The following is a 22,552-nucleotide window of genomic DNA, read 5'->3' on the forward strand; positions in this document are numbered from 1 at the left end:
GGAGAGCTACAAGTAGCTCACGAGCTATTCGTTGTAGAATCCTGTTCTAAACGACCTCTATAGCATCTTAAACTGAAATGCACTTATCTTGTACTGGAAAGCCTATGCCGGGCCCATGTATTATTTCATTACAAAGCTGGCAGTGCAGCTATAGAAACCTTGTGCTATGCTGTGGCGTAAGGCAGTTCCCTTATACCTCACATACCCCTTCCCATTTTCAACCTTATTTTCTAAAATACTAGGTGAAATGTTGAATCTCAAAAAACACTAACTTGTGTAAAATTAAACAATCTTATTTTAAATCAGGCTTAAAGCGTACCTAACAATGCACTTTGGACAGAATACTTTGCGTGGCACTACATGACAGAACATGGCTATTTTAGGGAAGAATGCACATAACCCAATGAATAGGAGACAGTTCCTACAATAATCCTGAAACAGAGGAACACAGAGCTGCTACTTCAAGATCATCAAAGCTTGAGTGCTGGTAACCACACAAATACACATACAGGGTCTCATAAGATAACTTCAAAACAACAGGATAGAAGCATTAAACTGTGGCCCCTCTTGACACTGAAAAACACAGCTTTATGTAAGCTCTGTGGTTTAATAGAGCAATATCACATACCATCAGAGGTATCAGTCTGTGGAGTGTAGCTCCCCGACAAGTTGAAGGTTCCATTGTCTGTCAACGATATTTCTGAGACTTCTGTGTCGGTCACGGACAGCTCTCTTAAAAGATTTGAACAACTGACCTGAGAAGAAAAAAACATTACAAACAATTTATTTTGTAAGAAAAGTCATTGCTCACACTCACCAACCATGGAAAATCAGTGACACTCGATTAAACTAAAAAAGTCACGCTTCCTTTGTTTTGCTGTTGCTTCTTCTCTCTGAGAAGGATCATGATGGTCTTCTTTATCGCACCCAATGTCGTGAAGTACAGACTTTTACTGATATCATGCAAGACTGCACTCCATACAGCTTAGATGATACCGACATTGAGTCACAGCAGTGAACATAAGGGAAGCCTGCAAAGCAATGCCAAGCTAAGGTACTGTAGGGCAAGTGGCTGGCAGAGGAAGAAGGGAGAACATTAACAGACAAAATCAGTGGGCCAAGAGAGGACCCTTGAGGGAAGCTACTATGAATGGAGAGAGAAGGGACATTCCCGTTTACAGAGTAGGAGGTATAAGGAAGATAGCATGCTAATAGGTGAAGGTCAAAAGCTCAACTAGAATCAGACAAGTGATGCTGTCCCTTTATATGAGGAAGTTAAGTGAGTAGAAAACAGTAAACTCTTTGTGGAATGCCCAGCAGTAAATCAGACTATGCAAGCAATTTGAAAGTAAAGTCAGAAACAGTAGCAAATGTTTGCGATACACTGGTCAAGTCAGGGATTTTTGGGAATAAATAAGGAAGGACATCAAGAAAATAGTTATTGTAAGGTTGGAGCAGCCAAAGCAATGCACACTTTGCATGTGCCCACCAGGATGCATTACATAGCCTGGCGGGGAACATGCCCGGGCCCCCAGTCCCTATCTGAGCACCGATCCACGGCGCTCAGGCCAATCTCAACGTGGCATTGCAGCATTGTGATTGGCTTAGAGGAGCCAATCACAACACTGTTATGCAGCATTTTGATTAGCTATGAGGAGCCAGGGTGATTCATGGTTCCGAAGAAGCGGATGAGAGATGCAGCCAGCAGGCAAGGTGTTTTTTTCTTTTCTTTTCTTATTTTGTTCCCCCTGCCCTCCACCCTCATTCTCTGCCAGCTGCTACTGAACCCAGTACAGAACAAAAGTGAAATGCAGCAACGGGTGAAAGGAGGAAAGAGAGGTATGAGGAAGTGAGGGAGGATAATGTGGTGGGGTTGGAGATACAAATGAAGAACTGCATCATTTAGACCCTCATAGCTAAGAGGAGGTTATGGCCTCCACTGCCCCAGCGGAGGATCGCACATCAAATAGGAGATCTTCACCAGGAAGGCTTTGATTTACATATCTTTAGTGGCTCAAGTGACAGTATTTAACTTTGGCAAGTAGGCAAAATGGTGGTTATGCCTGCCCAGCAAAGGTTATTTCTTGAAAACAAAAAACAGGGGTAGTGATGTGCAGGGAGTTTTCTCTTTGTGCATAAGGGTCATAGTTTGAATTTTCTCTCAAGGACCTAACTAGGGCAGGAGGTGTTGGTATCTACATTAGGAATTCTTTGGGGGGGGGCTGAATCCAAAGGCTCACAGCAGCGGAGCAGCCACAGGTATAATGCCAAATAAAGGAAGTTCCTTGAGGTTCTGACTCCAGACCAAATGTATTAAGGGGTAGGGTCATGGCAGATTCTTTTCGCACCAAAAAAACAATTAAGGAACTTCACTGAGGGATCAAACTATATTTTTATTGAACTATTAGCCATCAAGGTAGAAAAGGAAGGAAGCCCAGTAGAAAAGTAATATGAAAGAGCAGGGATCTAGCAGCACAGAGAAAAAGAGCCGTTGGAGGACTGGTCCCTGATATGCAGATGTAACGTCACAGATTATTAAAAGGAATTCATTGGTTAATAAGAATTATAATTCAAGCAGAAAAGCTGTTTTAGTTTGTGCCTGTGGGACAAAAAATAAACATGTCTAAACTCTTGACGTGCTTCCTGCATGGTCTGCTTTAAGCAAGGTTAGCCGCATTGTCACATGTTGTTACAAGATTTTACTTTTGTCTAATAGCACTTAGCCTTGTGAAGGAGAAATTAATCTAAGTGTGGCAAAGAGCAACAATTGTGGCAGTTTGATGAACAATTTGAATATATCCACAGTTCAAGTAATCTGGTGTGAATGTGATGGCAAAAGAAAGGGCATTCGCAGTACTATTCACATAAAAGTGGAAGCCAGTGGGTAGATTATGATACCCGAGGGAATAAGAATGGGAAGTAGGTAAAAAGTTAGGAGTGAGAAGTCAAACATGAAAGAAGAAAGGTCAAGAAGAAGTCTGAATTATTTAGGAAAATGGTTATCTAGTGTGAGGTAAAAAGTGAAGATGGGTGACACAGACATAGGGTAAGACATAGAAGCATAGGATCATGCATGCTAGTTAATGTGGAAGGAGAGTCCAATCCTAACCTGCAATAATGAAAGAAAAGGAGGGCAAATGGGGAGAAGGTCAAAGATGAGTGTAAAAATGCTATGCTTGATTATTGAATGAGGGCTATCAAGATAACAGGCCAATGCCAACTAGAAAGGATTTAGAAGGGCAATGCAAATGTACAATGTGATTCTTTGGAGGCCTTGGAACACAATAAGAAGAAATGTAAAGAAGGTGACGGCTAGAGTTAAAAAACTGGAAGTTTGGGGCTATTCATAATGTATGATAAAGGATAACTATAGCACTACAATAGCCAGGTGGTCTGATGATACAACAAGAGTAGGCTCAAACATTAATTAAAACAAGCAGTGAGTATTTTAATGAGATAATGAGAAGTCTGCCTTGATGAGGCAGAGTGTGGTAAATCTATAGAAAACAAAGAAATATGAGGGCACCCGTCATCACTCTTGGGTAATTGAGGGAACCAGACCACTAAGAATATGGCAGTAAGTTGTATGGGTAGCACTGGGAAAAATCAGTCTCCAAATTAAGTGTGAGGAATCTAGTACGGTTTAAGGATAGTAGGTATTCCACTGTAGGCATGTGATATATGGTGACAGGAGAATGTTAGTAAATATATGCAAAAGAAAAACATACAAAATGGAAAGGCAAAAGCATTGTCAGGAGTTAGCACAGACAGGAGAGAAATATTTTTAAGTGTTTGCAGAACACAGTTTTATCCTTCTTCACAGGTTACATTGTACCTGTGCTGCAGAGGGTTTCAGTGGGCAGTGTCAGCTGGCACAGCTCAGGTGGGCATGTAAGAGAAAGCCTCCAGTGCTAGAGACAGAGAACTTGCCAGCCTTGAAAAGAAGGTGTGTGGCCAGCTGGAGCAGCAGCTGTCGATGCAGTCCATACCCAGTAGTGTCATGATATTCAAAAGTTAATCCTCAATACTGTATGCAGTATGATGGAATACTGATACTTTAATAGAAATACTTTACATTAAACTGATCACATGACGAGCCTGTAGGGCCTAGTCACAACGGTTAATTTACATGTGTAGATTTACTCATGTGTAAATAGTAGTAACTTGACACTTTTTGCTATTCACCATTTCAGAGTGTACATTTACTACTAGATGGAGGCTTGCATGACCCCCTCTGATCAAAACAGGGGGTGAATTCTGCTTGAAAGTCTTTACAAGCGTAAAGTTACTATTAGTAACTTTACACATGTATGTAGAGGTCACCAATACTGGAGCGGAGCTCTCCCTCTGGTACAGAATAGGAAATACTAATTGTATAAATAATTACACATTTTTCAAGGTAAAATAAATATGTAAATTAGCTCAAAACAATTATCAAAACCCTAGAATGTAAAAAAAGTTACATCAAATCAACTAATCAAATTAACAGTTTGATTATTAAAAACATAAACTACATTCATTTATATTTAACAATACTTAAAACAATTAAAATATCCCAACCAATCATTTTTTTTATATGTAGTGATTATGAAGTAAATGTTATTAAAACGTATTTGTTTAGGTAAGTTAGTTAAAAAAATTTTTTTAAGTTTAAGCTATACTTAATACAAAGAAAACATTAATCAATTTAATTTAAGAAAATAATTTTAAATTGAATATAACTTTTAACAATTAATAAATATAAACTTACTACAGAGTTCCGTTTGTGAAGAGGCCCTATTGTTCAGACTTACACCATCATGGACCAAGCTTACAATAAAAAAATGGCAACTGACTAAAAAGCTTAATTTCTGAAAAAAACGAAATCCTTAACAGCGGAAACTGGCAAAAATAAAAAAAGGACAATTGTTGATTACTTTAAAGGTGAACCTAATGCATGTGTTGAGGTATCCAAATGATAACTCTGTGAGACATTGTAACTGGAAAATTATGCACTCCAGAACACCCCGAAGCCCTTTAGTTTTCAAGCTAAGGTTGCATGAGAGTGATGTCACAATGCTCAATGCCCTTTTGCCTTATAAAATATTTTGATAGGACTGCAGAGGAAGCGGCATCTCCCACTAGATCATTGCTACATAACACCTACGATGCCCTCCCCATGCTGACTAAATCACTGGAGTGTTCATGGATATATCTGAAGTTAAGCCAGAAAGATATGCTAATCCTTGGCATGACTGGCGTTTTCAACCATTTGGTGTTTTGTGTGGCTTCTTCCAAGCAAGCCCTCAACCAGTTTGGAGCATTTCCCGGATATGGACGTGCTTCAAATTAGTTTTTAGTTTGCCCATGAACAAAAGAGTATGGCTCTTTTCCTCTGGAGCAGTAAAGCAAGCATAAAGTACACTGAACACCATCCAACGTTTTTCTGATAACAGAATGTGAGTTGTGGCCCACTTCAGACACAGTCTTATCAAAAATTAATAATATGCAGTGTGCATTTATATGGTTCTTCCTTGAAAAACTGAATTTAAAGAGATTTAGAGATGGCGGTGTTGTCAATGGGCGCTACAACACAAAAACAAAAATGAGATGACATTCACAAGTTAAGACTCTTTCTGTTATATCCTCAGTATTACATTTACAAGTAATCAGCCTAGGCCCTTCTAGCTGCTCAGCCAGAGTGAGAGATGGTAACGGAATGTGGGTGTGACTGTGTTGAATGGAATGCCTGGGTGCCTCAGGGGGTGATTGGTGACAGTTGGAGATGGGCTGAGCAGTAGGCAGGCTGCTCCTGGTGGGGCTGAATTAAGGGCTGGTACTTGACCAGAGCTGGCTGGAAAGAGATTGATGCTACCTTGACATGGAACCAATAAAGAAGACTTGTAAAATACAACGTGGTTACCAATGTCTCTATGTACAGGGTACAACACTTTCTTGACCTTATCTTCGACCCCAATGAACTCACTTAAATTTAGCTTTTACCTTTTGACAAATATGCCCCAAATTTAACATGCTGTAAGGTTGAATTTTAAAATATGTTTATCCCCCCAAAGTTAGTAAGGGTGGAACATGACATTTACTGTGGCTTGAGGTGTCAAGCTTAACTATCTAGACACAATTGTGCCTCTATAATTATAAATGGAAAATGGCGGAAGGAGCACGACAATATACATGAAAGCTTAAAATATGACAGACTGTTACTTGTCTAAAAACACTTTATACTGTAAAATTAGCCATTTATGAGTATGTTCAGAAGTCTTACTCATGATCTGGAAGTGTCATGAGCAGGTCTTCTAGGTGACACATAAGAGTTTCTTCCAGGTGTGGAAAAAGGGCTTTTATCCTCAGGCGGAACGTCCACTGTCAGAATTAAACAGGCGGTCTAGCAGGTCTCCAGAAAATATTTCAGCAGGTAGGGTAAAAATGGACACCAGACAATACCTCCTTCCCAACAGGATAATCAGCAGGCAAAGAGCAAGGGGGAAAATACAGGAACAGAAGAGAACAGAGATCCACGAAGTCCAGTGAGCAAACACTGAAGAAGAAGCAAATGTGAAGCAACTAAACTAACGATAAACATTCCTTTTATAACAAAAAAGCAGGAAGTGACATCAATTAAAAAGGTTCGGCCAAGTTGGTTAAGGAACCTAAAACATTTGCATAAAACAATAAATGTTCAGGATATCAAAATAGCCTATTTAAAATGCAGACTAATTTCTTGTTGGAATAACGTCGTCTAACGGTATATCCCAATTTAGGATGGCGCCCATTGAGGATGCCACTGCTTCCTTCAGAGACGCGGGAGGCCAGCCTGCGGAGAAAAAATGCGGCTGCCCGCAGTGACACACATTGGGCCCCTTAAGAGGGCGGCCCCCTAGTCCCACTTCAGGGTCCGGCGCCTCCGCGGCATCATTTCCTGTGGCGGTGGGTTAGGGACAGGTAATAATACATGCCGCCACCCACTGGCCTCCCTCTTTGGCCCCCCATTGGACATGTTGTCTGGCACGTCATGTCTAGCATTCTGGCTCATCGGTATTTGGCTTGCGGCGAGATTGGACCAACTGTCCCGCAAAGGGGCTTTGCAAATGGTGTGAGCTGGGTAGGGGGCAGGTGGCCAGCCTTAGTCTGGCTGGGGTCATACCGGATCCGGATTGCAGGGCGAGGTGGTCTGCATGATTGTTCGGTTTTGAGCTGAAGGGCTGAAGGCCTGCATCCCTGTCGGTGCATGTGATCCTACTTATGACTAAATGGCACGTTGGCTAGTTTCGACAAAGGCGAGTGGTTGGAGTTGCAGCAAGCCCTACAAATGAGCCGGATTGTCCAGCTGCTAGCGACCACTTGATCAAGTGAAGCATGCTCTGCGACGGGATTGTTGAAGTGGTCAGTGTTCAGGCACGGTATTGGCCTAGAGCTTCTCCCATTCTGTTGGTTTTGGCTGTGCCTCCTATTTGTTCGGATTGTGCTGGGGATGCAGAGTCTGCGGAGACAGAAGTGCTTATGTGCGCCTCCTGTTTGCGTGTTTGCTTGGACGGTGGACGCTTTATTCCAGTTGGTGACCCTCCGACACAGGCAGAGACTTGCAGTGAAGACAGCAGATAATGGGTTGGCTGTCCTGCTCAGGGATTCCTGAGCTAAAGAATGGTGATGGATTAAACCCAGATCAGTTGACTGGGGGTGAGTGTTTTATTTGCTTAAACGCTCCGTCCATCATCCCCTTTGGTATCGCTTTGTTCGCCCTAAGTTGGCAGGGTATGCCCTGATGTGGGTCACTTGCTCACTCTACTACTAGATTCAAGATAGCCTGGCAGATGAGGATTATGAATCCGAAACCGGTCTCAGGATGCTTGTTTCCGGTCAAGGGAAGACATGGCTTGGCAGTTCGGGCTGGACTGTTCCCATCAGGCACAGGGTCAGACTGATTTGTATATGACCATGTCTGAATTGGGTGGTGGAGTGAGCTAAAGAATTGTGATGAATTAAACCCAGATTAGTTGACTGGGGGTGAGTTTTTGATTTGCTCAAACGCTCCATCCATCATCCCCTTTGGTATCACTTTGTTCGCCCTAAGTTGGCAGGGTATGCCCAGACGTGGGTCCCTTGCCCACTCTACCACTGGATGCAAGATAGCCTGGCTGATGAGGATTATGAATCCGAAACCGGTCTCAGGATGCTTGTTTCCGGTCCAGGGAAGACATGGCTTGGCAGTTCGGGCTGGACTGTTCCCATGAGGCACAGGGTCAGATTGATTTGCATATGGCCATGTCTGAACTGGGGTGGTGGAGTGAGCTAAAGAATGGTGATGGATTAAACCCAGATCAGTTGACTGGGGGCGAGTGTTTGATTTGCTCAAATGCTCCGTCCATCATCCCCTTTGGTATTGCTTTGTTCGCCCTAAGTTGGCAGGGTATGCCCAGACGTAGGTCCCTTGCTCACTCTACCACTGGATTCAAGATAGCCGGGCTGATGAGGATTATGAATCCGAAACTGGTCCCAGGATGCTTGTTTCCGGTCCAGGGAAGACATGGCTTGGCAGTTTGGGTTGGACTGTTCCCATGAGGCACAGGGTCAGACTGATTTGCATAAGGCCATCACTGAACTGGGGTGGTGGAGTGAGCTAAAGAATGGTGATGGATTAAACCCAGATCAGTTGACTGGGGGGTGAGTGTTTGATTTGCTCAAACGCTCCGTCCATCATCCCATTTGGTATCGCTTTGTTCGCTCTAAGTTGACAGGGTATGCCCAGACATGGGTCCCTTGCTCACTCTACCACTGGATTCAAGATAGCCTGGCTGATGAGGATTATGAATCTGAAACCGGTCCCAGGATTCTTGTTTCAGGTCCAGGGAAGACATGGCTTGGCAGTTCGGGCTGGATTCTTCCCATGAGGCGGGGGGTCAGACTGATTTGCATATGGCCATGTCTGAACTGGGGTGGTGGAGTGAGCTAAAGAATGGTGATGGATTAAACCCAGATCAGTTGACTGGGGGTGAGTGTTTGATTTGCTCAAACGCTCCGTCCCTCATCCCCTTTGGTATCGCTTTGTTCTCCCTAAGTTGGCAGGGTATGCCCAGATGTGGGTCCCTTGCTCACTCTACCACTGGATTCAAGATAGCCTGGCTGATGAGGATTATGAATCCGAAACCGGTCCCAGGATGCTTGGTTCCGGTCCAGGGAAGACATGGCTTGGCAGTTCAGGCTGGACTGTTACCATGAGGCACAGGGTCAGACTGATTTGCATATGGCCATGTCTGAACTGGGGTGGTGGAGTGAGCTAAAGAATGGTGATGGATTAAACCCAGATAAGTTTAGATAAGGGGAGAGGGGTTGGCCTAACGGCTAAGGCGCTCGACCTCGGACCTGGGGATCTGGGTTCGAGTCTCGGTAACGACGCCAAAAACCCCCTGTGATTCTGGGCAAATCACTTAATCTCCCCGTGCCTAAAATGAAAGCGTGTCCTCATGTAACGTAACTGGTACTATGTAAAGCGCTCTGATAACTGATTCGGTTCTAGTTCGCGCTATATACAACTCTGCGGAAGAAAAAAGTTGACTGGGGGTGAGTGTTTGATTTGCTCAAACGCTCCGTCCATCATCCCCTTTGGTATCGCAGGGATTACTCAGTAAAGGTCACTCCTCACATATTATGCCTGTGCATTGTATAAGAAGAATTTTGTATTGCAGCCTCTGCCCTTCGTCTGCTACAGCGCTTTAGAGCGAACAGTCCTATTATGATGGGTCTAGCAGTAAACGTTACATTGTGAAATTGATCAGGAGGTAAAGAAATGGGGAAATAGTTATGTTTTGTAAAGCACTTCCCTGCGCAGGCTTTGTTTTTATGAGGTTCTGTGTCAATACGGTGGCCCTTTGATCTCTGCAGTACCATGCTCCCTCTTCTCCCCTTTCACTGTGACCCCAGTCACTCCAGGCCCTCCACCCTCATCCTCTGCCGAGTAGAAGGCCTTGGGCTCTAGGAAAGTCGTTTCTCACAAGTTTGTGTGCTCTTCGGGGTGAGTCTGAACACGGACAGCCTGAGGGACAGGAAAGAAGGAGTGAATGTGCAGCGGCCGAGCTGCCTCTGTGAGCAGTGCGCAATCCGGTCAGAATCCGCCGAGGAGGCAGGCCCAATGTTTGTGTGGCATGGGTAGAATGAGTGATCAACATTGAGGATTACCCACGGCCTTGCTGTCTGTCCAGGCTCGAACTTTGTAAGGAAATGAACTGGCGGAACGACCGGGCGCATGCGCATTGGGAAATGGGTATTGGGAGTGCAGGCAGCTTTAAAAACCCTGGGCCTGAATTGTGTTCGGGGGCAGGCCAGGGGTGTAGTATCCTGGATCTAATGTGGTTCATGCTATGCTAGTGGATTCTCCCTGAAATATGTATTATGGAATGTTGGGAGGCAGAGGCTACAGTTAAGAAGGGCTGAGCAGCATGATGGCTGCTCCTGGTGGGGCTGAACTACTGAAATTGTAACTAGTACAATAAATACTCCTGAAACACTACAATCTGCCTGGAGTGAGTTACTACATTTTTATGGCGACGAGTTACCTCAAAGAACCTGCGTGTGTACCCTTCAAGACCTCCATTTTCAAGTGTGGAGTATCTGGGAACCTCCTCTCAAGCTGAAGCAACTCCTGTAACTACAGCTACACTTACTCAACTAACTGGCGCCCCTCAGTCCCACCAGTGACCTCGCCATCGGTCGCCCGCTGTGCAAGTGCCAGCTCCTGTCTCAACTGCAGCTCAAGTCTCTGTATGCTGTCTCTACAGCGTCTGTTTCAATTGCAGTTCAAATCTGTTTCTGCTGTCTCTACAGCGTCTGTTTCAGCTGTATCCCAAACCAGTTCCTGCTGTGTCTACAGAACCTTGACACTGAAGGTAATAAGCTGCTGCCTATTTGTGTCTCCAGTGAGGTACTTTTGTTTCTGCACAAACACATTTTCTGCATGTGCCTAACAAAATCAAGCCAGTTCATCCCATCATCTACTTTAAACTACTTGTTTGCCCTACATGTAGGTGAGTTGACTTTATGGCACTGCGACTTGCACTTTTCTGGTGTGCTTTTGTTTTTCCATGTGTTTCTACAAATTTTGCAAGTTGGAGGAGCGTGTTTGGTGCCACACAGCTGCCCTAGTGCTAGCCCAGGGGATGAAGACAGATGAGACGCTGCACGCTTAATGACATGTTTGGGTACACTGTTTACACGATTCCTGCGGTAGTCCCTGAACAATGTGATGTGTCTTGTCTACGTGCTGCACAGCGGGGTGCCAAGGAATATGCCCTAGTGCTGATAGTGTACTTGAGGGGTGAGCCACTTTGTTGTTTTTTTTGCTCTTCCCTGGGTGCGCTTTAATTTTTCCAGTTCAACCGCTCTTGAGCACTTTCAAATTGAAGGCGAGCGATGTTTCCACCTCGCGCCCAGTCTTACCTGTGCTTTCCGTCTCCATGCATCCTCTCGACGCTGCCTCCAGACGCTGCATGCTCAGACGTGCCCATAGCCATCCCGCGATACGTTTGCAACGTGCCACCATCTTGGGATTGGCCCGTATTGTGAGTCTATCTCTGTTATTCTTTCCTCATGAGTTCAGTGATTGTTTCCACTTTAATGGAAGTACATGTCAAGAGTTTCTTATGCTTTCCTGGACTGAGCGTCATACTGCGATCGTTAATGACCGAAGGTTCAACGCATGGAGACCAGAGGACACTGGTTTTTTTTTTGCTCCTGTGGTGAGTGGCCATGGTGCACGGTATTTTGTCAATTTAACCAGTGCTTAAATGGGGAAAAAAATAAGTGCAGGTACTCATTAAAATGAGCTAGAGTTGTAGTGAGTGGGCGGGGCTAAGGGCAAGACATAATGATACTTAACTTCCATAATAGTTGCAGCACACACCAAAACACATGATAAATGTAATATAAACAAAGCAGGTTAACCCATTACACAAAATGAAAGAAGTGCGATGTGTTAATCCTTTTTTTGCAATAGTTGCACCTTCTTAATGCCATACTGTTAATTTATGTTGTTTGGCACAATACTATATATTTTTGAGCATGTGACTAGGAAGAAAATGTAAACACCCCCACATCAAACCGAAGCTCTTATGGCAACAAGCAAATGAAGCAAATCGTCATGACCCTCCCCAGAAGATCTCTTGTCTCTTCCATCGATCTATCCATTCATCCTTTCATCCTTTCATCCTACCATTTACCTGCCGATGTCCACCATTTATCCTTTACATTCGGTCTATTCAGTTTTTCACCATTCCGTCTGTCCACCCTTCATATCTAAACCTATCCATTCATCATTTCACTCATCCATCTCTTTATTCACCCTTTCACTCACCCATCAATCCTTTCGCTCATCTATCACTCCTTTACATCATCCACCCTTTCATTCCATCCACACTTTCACTCAATCCCTCCTTTCACTCATCCATCATCCACCCTGTCATCCATCCTCCCTCCCTTTCACTCATCCATCCAATCTTTCACTTATCCACCCATCATCCGCCCTCTTATCCAATCATCCACCCTCTTTCATCCAGTCACTCATCCATCCATCCACTCACTCACCCACCAACCCTCCCTACTACGTTATTCATGAACCTTTGTCGCCGCAGACATGTACACACAAAGTGCCACCCATTTTCTTTAAATTACCTCCTGAGAGTGTCTTGATTCTCTCTCTCGCTTTGTTCTTACTAAAAACAGGCATACAAATGCTGGCAAACACACAAACATAAGCAGACACACAAAAGACACCGGTATGTTAAAAGCCATGGTATACTCTTCTCCATGGCTTTTTTTATTGCCACTACCAGGGGACTGCTATGATTCCTGTGTTTGCGCAAATGCAGAGGATAGTGTGAATGTGGTTGACAGCACAGGGCCTGAATGGACCCCAGAGCTGCCAATGTTTCAGATTGCTTACGTGTGACATTTTCATATTTTTATTGTAATTATGAGTGACATTTCAACGGCTATGAGTGACACTTTCCTGTGAGCAAAATTAAGCAATGAGGACGAGGGAATCATATAAATATCAGAAATGACACTCATTTGAGTATAGCTGCTAATGTTTCAGATTGCTTATGTGTGACATTTTCATAGATTCAGTGGATTTATGAGAATCAGGCAACAACTCGATGTGTAACACTAAGAATGGCTCATTGTTGCTTCCAAAATCATGGAATGAAGTCAATGGAAATAGACATATCAGAAATCACAATCATTTGAGCAACAAGTCAAACTTTGCCACAGTTGCTTTTGAAGCTATTTTATAATTTCAGCAAAACAAATCTGAACAGCAACTCACTGAGCTATTCACATACAATACAGTACAATACAATTTGCTTTTTTGAAGGAGGCATTTTAACCTTCTACCCTACTTAATGGTGAGAGTGAAAACTGCCAGTAGAGAAAATTCTGACCTCTCTCCAGCAGGAACAATAATCACGACTTATCTCTGACTTGGCAAGTCTAACTGTGCTGAGAAAATAAAGGGTGCTGCTTAGTAGGGTCACTGTCAAGCAAAAACTTTGCACTACTAATAAATCAGCAAAACTGCAAGTTTAGACAAAACGTAGCGCATTTTCAGCACAGGTGGACAACTCTAGTGTGCCCATTTGCAAGGCCCTCTGCCATGCTGAAGCCCCCTAATCATTTCTGTAACAAACATTTTAAATGTCGATCAGCAGCAGGAAATTATTAAATGAATATCTGACTTAGCTGAATCTCTTTACAGCTGTCAGAATGCCACCGTGGGGAGCTGCTGGCCTGGCACCACGTGGATCGCTAGCCTGTCTCTTCTTCAGAGTCACACAGCGGCCCTGCTGCGGTGTCTCATCAGAGAAAGCCTTCAATGTACAGACCGGGTAATTGAGGCATTTGACGAGAAAGTAGTTATATTAGCGCCCAAGGAGCCTCTTCCATCGCATCGTCTGGACATTAATCCTCCGATCTAGACAAATAAGGGAAGTGTGAGAATCCGCCGCCCTTGCCCCTGATCAAATTTATATTTAAAGCATTACCGTGCACTGACTTTTCACTACAAGTGCGGCGCTTTGAAAATCACACGTGCACAGTAGCAGGTAAAATGAATCTCCACCCTGCTCTGTCAAGCACAGCTTGACGGTGAGCACCGCACAATATTCAAATGATCCCTGCTGAATAGCTCAGCAGGGTCTCAGATGGGGGCTACAGAAGCAGCGCCTTGGCTGCCAGACTGTTTCACTTCTGCTCATAAGTACTCTCCGCCAGTGAGCCGACCTTTTAATGAGTACCGGTACTCTCCTCGGGCAGTAGAGAAGTGCCGGTACTCAGGGTGACAAATCCAAGAAGTGCCGGTACTCCGTACCGGTGAGTACCGGCCCATTTAAAGCACTGAATTTAACTATGAACACCCCTGTACTTTGAAGTGCTATTTACATTTTAGATCGCCTATCTCTCAAGATCGCGGTGACAGGCACACCTCTCACAAGATTCTCTTTTCCTACTGTTGTGCCACACGTTGCACATAGAACCAACCTAATGTTCACACAGTAGACAACTGTGATGTGTTGTTTTCATCCCGTCTTAGTCCAAACTTCCACCGTTTGGGTGGGATCCAGCTCACTGGGGATGTCATATTGTGACTCTATTTAATATGTTTCTTATTAGTAAGCAATGTACTAGTGTTTGTTTGCTGCAACACATGTTGAGAATTTTCTAGCACATTTGTTTATGCATATTTGTTTACGCACTTGTCTAGGTGTTTCCTCTTGTTAATTTCACCTTTATGAAATAGGTCATGGGTCTGCAGCTCTAGTCTTTGTTTGACACCTTTTCACGTATTTCTTTGTGCCTTCAATGACTTACCAGTCACAATACTTTACGTTTGATGCTTCACAATTAGCTATGCATTCATTTGTGGTATACCTTTCTCGTCTACAGAGCTCATTTACTGCACATGTTTTGCAAACATTGCCCCACACAGGGTGCACAGTCTGGGTTACAGTCCAGTCAGTGCAGTGCACAACATTTCTTTACGCCAAGTTTACTCTTACCTCACATGAGGTGTTTTGCATAGGTTATAGTCCTATTGTCACAGTGCACAACAATTTTACCTCTTCTCGAGGTGCGTTCTTTGGGTTTTTCCCCATTGTTACAGTGCATATTGTTTTCACCTACACATTAGATGTATAGGATGGGTCCTAGTGCCATTGTTGCTGTGTACAATATCTATACATGAGGCATGTTGCATGGGTTCCTGTCCCGTTGCAACAACGCATGTTGTTGTCACCTCTCTAGAAGTGTGACGCAAGGGTTTTAGCCCCATTGGTACTGTGCACAACTTGTTACCTCCCTCGATGTGCGTCCACACTGTCTCATGTCCTCATTACTTAGTGCACTTTTACGTTTTACAGGGGGAACATCCTTTTCAACGCGGATGTTACCCCGCAGTGCTTTTACGACGCGTCATTTACAACGCAAGTCGTAACCACGACTTGCGCTGGACGGCGCTAAAGGATAAAGAATAGTATATTTACTATACCAACACCTTCCCTACTATCCACGGGGACTGGTGTTAGAATAGTAAATTATACTATTCACTATCCGCGCCCAACGGCGCAAGTCGTTGTAACGACTTGCGTTGTTAAAGACGCGGTGTAAAGGCACACGTTGAAACGGTACGCGTTGTACCGTCATAGATCCGTTTTACAGTGTTGGTGTTTTTTCGGATTGTCACAGTGAACTATGTGTTACCTCCACTCGAGGTTACCCCTGCACAAGCGATTTGTTACCCTTAATGGGCGTATGGTTTGGGTTGCAGTCCATTACCGCAGTGCATGGTTTACGTTACACTGGGCGTTTGTTTTTACTCTTAATGTTACGCTTTGTTTTGTTGTCAACACTATAGCCCAGTGCTGTTCTCTTTTTATTATTCAGTCTTCATTACATGATGGAGAAGTGTGAGTAATCTATTGTATTTCTCTTCTTCTCTGTCTCCTTGTTTCCTCCTGCTCTGACTTGCCTCCTCGCATACCTGTCTGGCCAGTAGGTGTGCAGGTGGTAGTCATTGGTGGTTTCTCCCTTTTTTCTTAATTTGTCTCTTTTTCTGTTCATACTTCGCTTTGTTTATATATAGAAAGGAGGATGGGTAATGGTTTATTTTAATTGGAGGAAACCCCATAAACATACCCCGTGTAAGGGTTACCAATCAAAGAACTAACAATGGAAATCGTACCCATGAAACAAAACCAACCCAGTGTAAGGGTTAAATGTTATGTTAATTGGTGGAGACCCAATAAACATGACCCGTTTAGGGTTACCAAATAGAACAAATCTAACAACTGTAAATGGGAACCATACCCAAGAACCCACCCGTGTAGAGGCTGTGTGTAACGCTTAGTGAGAAAAGAGCTCATAATACCCACCCCTGCGTAGGGGCTGTGTGTAACGATTAATGGGAAAGGGTCTTATTCCCAAACCCATGCCCATCCCTCACAAAAGGAAGAATGTAATACAGCTACCCACTAACGAAAACTAGACAAGGACGTCATTTGGGAAACAAAACCTAAACTGTGTAAGCTAGCACATATAAATTGTAAGCTTAAATCCCTCAAGGATGGATACAAAACCTTGTAGTAGCAAGGCAAAAACATTTATGTAGAAAAAAAATGAATCAGAAACTGCACGGGGGAGCAATCTCTCAGACGGATCGTGCTTGATATAAGTTAAAAGAACGTGGATTGATGGTTCATTTCTACTACCTAAACGTCAAATTCCAACTAGGCACTAGATGGCAGCATAACACTGGGCAGAGAATACTAAAAATCATACAAACAGTTTTGAACATTTTCACGTCACACTTGAGCAAAAAGAACGAGTCACTGTTCTGTTTTTTAAAGTCACCGGTGCTCCGATAAGACTTCCAATTATGTTTTGCCAAATTCGAAAAATACATTTCTCAATGTTACAGTTTCCTAATGTCCAGGTGTGAAACATGAATAAGACAAAAAGATCCTGTCACCGGATGGTAGTCACTTTGAAAAAAAAACAACTTCCATTCACTGCCGGTGAACAAAACAGCATCATCTGTCCTCAGATGGATAATCAGACTGAACACCGGGATCATGTGATAACCTCTAGTGCTGCAGGAAAACAAGAAGCAGCAGCATGCTCAATCCTCTTAAACCCTTCAGTGCTGATGACGGCTCCTGGTCATCATCAGTTACGGTGGGCGTGTGCTGATGACGGCCGGGAGCCGTCATGACCACGCCCGCGATCGGAATGTGCAGCACAGGCGCAGAATTCCAGCCGCAGCCAGGGGGTTAAACATGACGTTCTTGTCAGTCTTCATGCTCCAAATAACTCTATTGAAGACGACACACATGTGACATAAAAAACCTGGTTGGCAAAATACGTGGTTGTCAAATTGACACTCCAGCAATTCAGGTGGGCGATTGCCAACCCCAAGATGGTGCCACGCTTTCTCACGCCATACTGGGTGACTCTCGGCAAGCTCTATGTGCACAGCGTCAATTGGAAAAAATGTCGGAATTTGTAAAGCGCACAGCTACCTCCACCGGAGGTGTCCCGGCGCTGTCCGTATACCGCTTAGGAACCCTTCCTGGCTTTCCAGGGAAATGTCCACTCCTGGGCACCCCCCAGGTGCAGCCAAGCATCCCTGCGCTTTTGGGGCCGTTGTGGAGACTAAGCAAGCTATTGCCCAGAGTTGCAGCGTGGGACCCATGATCAGAACAGGCACTGAGGCGAGAATATCCAGTCAGGGGAATTAATGAGCCGGAGACCCCGCCGGGACGGGAATCGAACCTGGTCCCTGGCCAGAGCTCTGCATCAAGGTCTGCCTGCTCTAACCATTGAGCCACACTTCTCCACTTCTCCAATTGGAAGGCAGAGAAGACTCCGGAGGAGTCAGCCGAGGAGGCAGGCCCAATGTTTGTGTGGCATGGGTAGAACGAGAGATCAACATTGAGGATGGACCCCGGCCTTGCTGTCTGCCCAGGCTCGAACTTGGTTAGGAAATGAGTTCGCGGAACGGGCGGGCGCATGCGCATTGGGGAATGGTTATTGGGAGTGCAGGCAGTTTTAAAAACCCTGAATTGTGTTCGGGAGCAGGACAGGGGTCCTCAGGTCAAGGGCAGGTGGTGGCTCAAGCAGCCATCGAGTTAATTGATTCATGGTCATGTGTATCTGTTAGGGGTAAAGCATGCAGATGGGAAGAGACAAGTGTCATCACACAGCGTTACATAGCCTAATAAATTAATTTATATTACAATGTAACAACGGTGTGTGTGGCACGAACAGAAAACTGATTCCTGCCACACAATTGTTTAAAGTGCACGCACCATTATGTTTATCAGAGCCTTAACCAGGTTGAGTGTGCGACTCCCTGTAAAGTATAATTGTAGTGGTTATGAAACTTGTGAGATGTTTTGTCGAGAGTATTTTGCAGCAATGCCCAAGGTGGGCCCTGCCTTAAAACGTTTTCCCCACAAGTGCCTATTGTTGCCGGTGGTTCCTGAGGAGAACCGTGTTGTGCAGCATCAGCGGAGCAGTGGCAGTTGTAGGAGTAGCAGGAATGTGTACCGCTGCATGGCGCCAGCAAAGGGGGTTGGCTAGGACCCTGTTGTTTACAGGGCAGGTTCAATGCCGTGTCTGGTAAACCACAGCCTACGTTTTTTACAGGGTGTACAAGTTTCAGGGAGGTGGAGTTGTGTTCAAGGTTGGGTCCTTACATTGGTGCGAGTGACCGACGTCATGGGGTGGTTGTTTACATGCCTTTTCCTTTGGAGCTGATATGCTAGTTTCAAACCTCGGCCTCTCCTGCTTGGCACTGTTGGTGACATGTGCTTCGAGCAGTTTTTCCAGTGGGTGCAGGTGTTGGCTTTGTTGGGCGCGGGCTGTTCATTTTACAGTACTGGTGATACTACAAAGCATTCTATGTCCCAAGGAAACCAACCTTTTTAAGGAATTCTCATTTATCAACGGAGTTATGCGCAAATATTCGCTCCACGCCGCCATGCAGAACCCTGCCTGCAGCTAGTGTGGACTGTATACAAAGAAGGTTTTGGATCCTACAACTGACCAGCCTGGACCTCAACAATTTCAAAACAGAACAAGATGGCTAGTCAGGATAGTTTGAGAAAGAATTACGACCCACACAGCCCATGTATGCTGCGTGAACCAGAACTTTTGTTTAACAAGACATTTATTTTCATTTATAGTCAAGTTTCATTGATTCATTCAAAAATGTCTTCGAAGGAAAACACTGTCAAAACAGTAAAGTCAAAAACATACAAGTGTGTGCGCAGTATATACAGGTGTAGAAACATTTACAATGAATGCTCAAGATTACATGACACCAGAATGAGACTAAATACACAAAAAATATATTCCAAATCAATTGCAATCATAACACATTTACACAAAACGTTAAGGGAAAAAACCCAGTCCTTTAACTAAAAAAACAGTGGACAGGCGGAACTAGAGATGGAATAGGACACCCTGCCTATCTCACAACACCTGTGATAGAATATTTAATAATGAGATTGCAAACAAGGGCCCACAACAGTGGAATTATTTGATCCCTAGCTGCACCCTTCTTTCTTGTCACAGGCTGGGGGTCAACGCGTTTCGAACCGGAGTTATTATCGGTTCTCCTCAGGACAGGGACTGGATTCTGAGCTTCACTGCACGGCAAGCCCGGGGGCTGCACGGATGTAAATGAATTGCGAATCAAGAGAGTTGATCTTGAGTAAATTACTGGCGTGTGAAGAAAAAAGAAGCGCCCGCACAGCGGTACGCAGTCAAATGGAGGAATGGCTTCACATTCTTCGTGACACTGCACGCCGTAACAATGGTAGAAAGACGGCTTCACCCGGGGCAAGTCCGGGGCAAGTGGCGGGTATAACTCAGCCGCGTGTAGCCGAATCGGCGGAGTGAATCCTTTTCAAGACCGCAGACTGGAGGGGTGTACAGCTAGTGTGGAGGCATTCTAAGTGGGGAAGTTAGCTAGTCTGATTCGCAGGTGCAGGTTTGGTGGATGCAGCAATGTTCTTGTTCAAGCATTGGTGAGCTTGTTTTTCCAGATACGTATTGAAGGATTTGAACTGTCTGGGTTTAGACCTCCATTTTAATTGCACTTACACCACACTGTTGAGCGCTATTAAGTGTGCCACTAAGTTATCCCTGCCTCATACATGCACATGGACTCCGGAGCTCTTAAGATAGTTAAATGGGGTCTGAATAAACCATTGTGTGGCAAGTTGGTTAAAAGTAAGGGTACATCAGTGTGTAAATCTCGTCCTTATGAAAGCCTCGATGGAGTATGGGCAATTCAGGTGTTAGTAGGTCAGCAGCACTACACCATTCTGAACCACAGTACTGGTAGTAAATGAACTAATTTTCAGTAATAGGACATTGAGTTGTACAATTTAGTTGCAAAACAAGGGTCAAAAATCTCACAATGCATACAGGTTATCTGATGCCTCAGCCTGTTACCTTAAGAAGCTACATGGATTCATCCTTTAAAGTCGAAATTTCTTATAGCTCCAATATGTGAGTTGAAACACGGTGCGCAGTGAAAGAGTGCCGAAGTTAATCCCTTTTCTCGTAAGGCAAAAGGACTGCAGAGTTGGATAGTAAAAGTGGAGCCAAACCATCAGATGGTGTGTCAATGTTGTTAAATCCTAGGGGGTACTAAGAAGTGCATGAAACTGGTGCTTAGGAAACCGTGATGGGTAGATTATTTGACAGTCGGTCCACAGCACTACATCAGTTCGCCCCTAGCAGTGGGATTAATTTACCCCATGTTATCACTTGGATGAACAACTTATTAGCTTAATATTCAAACACAAGAGAGAGTTTTTATACAGTGGATATCTGATCACATGTATTCCAAGGTGCCCTTATGTCAAATGAAGGTACAAGTAAAGATTCAGTCTATTGCCGCCCTAGGATCACACAATTTAGTCAAGGAGGGTATAAGGGCAGCCATTATTTAAGGAGATCACCCATCAGAAGTTGTGCCGTCATGAATATTAGCGGGAACTGGCATCAACAAATAACGGTATTGGGGGTCATTCTGGCAGGGTAGGTACACACACATATCAATGGAAGCATCAATGGTAGAGACATGTTTCTTCCACCCTTAGCGGCAAGACTCCGCCAGCAGCAGTGCGTCCAGTTGCTGCTAGTTTGTACTGAGTCACAGGCAAGTGCGTCAAGGGAGCTGGACTGTGTACCTAGTTTACGCACATTAGGCAAGGCAGAGGGGTTCCAGTAGGATCCACATAGAAATTTCAAGTTAATGTCATCAACTGCTCACATTGCTAGCAGTTACGCAGCATGGGAAGTCTGTGGGCAAACAACAGAGACCATTGAACAGGCAAAGGTCCTGTAAGAAAGGAGGGATAGATGGCAAGTACATGAGGACACCTTGCTTAATGTCACATATTTCTAAGCTCATCAGATAGTTGAACCTTTTCACATCATAGTAGGATAGTCACCATCATGGACAGGTTATTGGGAATGCTTTGCCAGGATATTGACACACACACTCCATACGAACTGGAGCCTCTATAAAGGATAAATTCTGTAAACACCGACTGGGGTACGTTTAGCTCAAATGCCGCTTCACCAAGCTGCAGTGCGTCATGTTGTTGCTAGATGTCTTTGAGGGACTGGCAAGTGCATTAAGGGAGCTGTATTAAGTAGCAAGATTACTTTCAGTGAGGCAGAGGGGTCCCAGTGGACCCACAAAGGGTGGGCTGTGGCAAAACATGACACTGGGTATCTTAGATTCCAACATTATCATTGGATTAATAAAACACAAGACTCTAGCTATGAGGGTAAAAATGTTCCAACAGGAATTACAAGGTAACTAGAAGGTAATCCGAACTCGGCTTTGATTATGTGGAGGGCAATCAATTCCGGGGATAACAAAGAGAACTTGGTCTTTAGCTGGATTAAGCACCAAGGGTCTCAGATGGTTAGCAGGTAGTGTGTAGCTGTGATCGGACTGCAGTTAAGTAAGCTTGGGGGGACTGCGTATGTTGTCACTCCAAAAAGGGCGCGATGACTGCAATAGTATGCACAATACAAACATTCCCTCAAACCAGAGTCAACACCATTAATGTGTTCGCCAATGTTTAGCAATCAAAAAGGTCTGTACAAATGTCTAGTCAAATTTGGCAAAGTATCTGCACTCTGGTCTGAGGGCATGTTACAGGTTGCTTCAGTTAAGCAAAACACTCCCCGCCCTGATAGCCAAAGTAGCTAGGCTGTTTGTGGTAGCTGTCAGCTAACAAGTGTGCTATTGTCCCAAAAACTGGGGAAAACAATGTGTTAAAGCACAAAAAGGCTACAATGTATTAAGAACATTTGGCATGTCCATTATTCAAGAAAAGGCAGGTACCCGTACTTATTGACCCCCTCCCTGTCCCCACCCACTTTTCTGCCCCATGGTACACATTAGAAGAAGTTGGGAAGTGCATGACTTGCACTGGGAGGGGACATCAGCATGGCATCACAGCAGCCAAAAAGCGCAATC

At 44.4% G+C, this 22,552-nt stretch overlaps 1 protein-coding gene across 2 annotated transcripts in view; it reads right to left on the reverse strand.

The window, feature by feature from the left end:
* RETREG1 (reticulophagy regulator 1) overlaps positions 1-22,552 on the reverse strand; it is a 729,848-nt gene that overhangs the window by 40,477 nt on the left and 666,819 nt on the right. For both annotated transcript variants that reach the window (XM_078687778.1, XM_078687779.1), the window contains one exon: positions 629-755. In XM_078687778.1, coding sequence (XP_078543904.1) covers positions 629-755 — 127 coding nt within the window. The remainder of the gene's footprint in view (positions 1-628; positions 756-22,552) is intronic.

This window comes from Lissotriton helveticus, chromosome 4_1, assembly GCF_964261635.1.
Source record: "Lissotriton helveticus chromosome 4_1, aLisHel1.1, whole genome shotgun sequence".
NCBI classification, from domain to species: domain Eukaryota; kingdom Metazoa; phylum Chordata; class Amphibia; order Caudata; family Salamandridae; genus Lissotriton; species Lissotriton helveticus.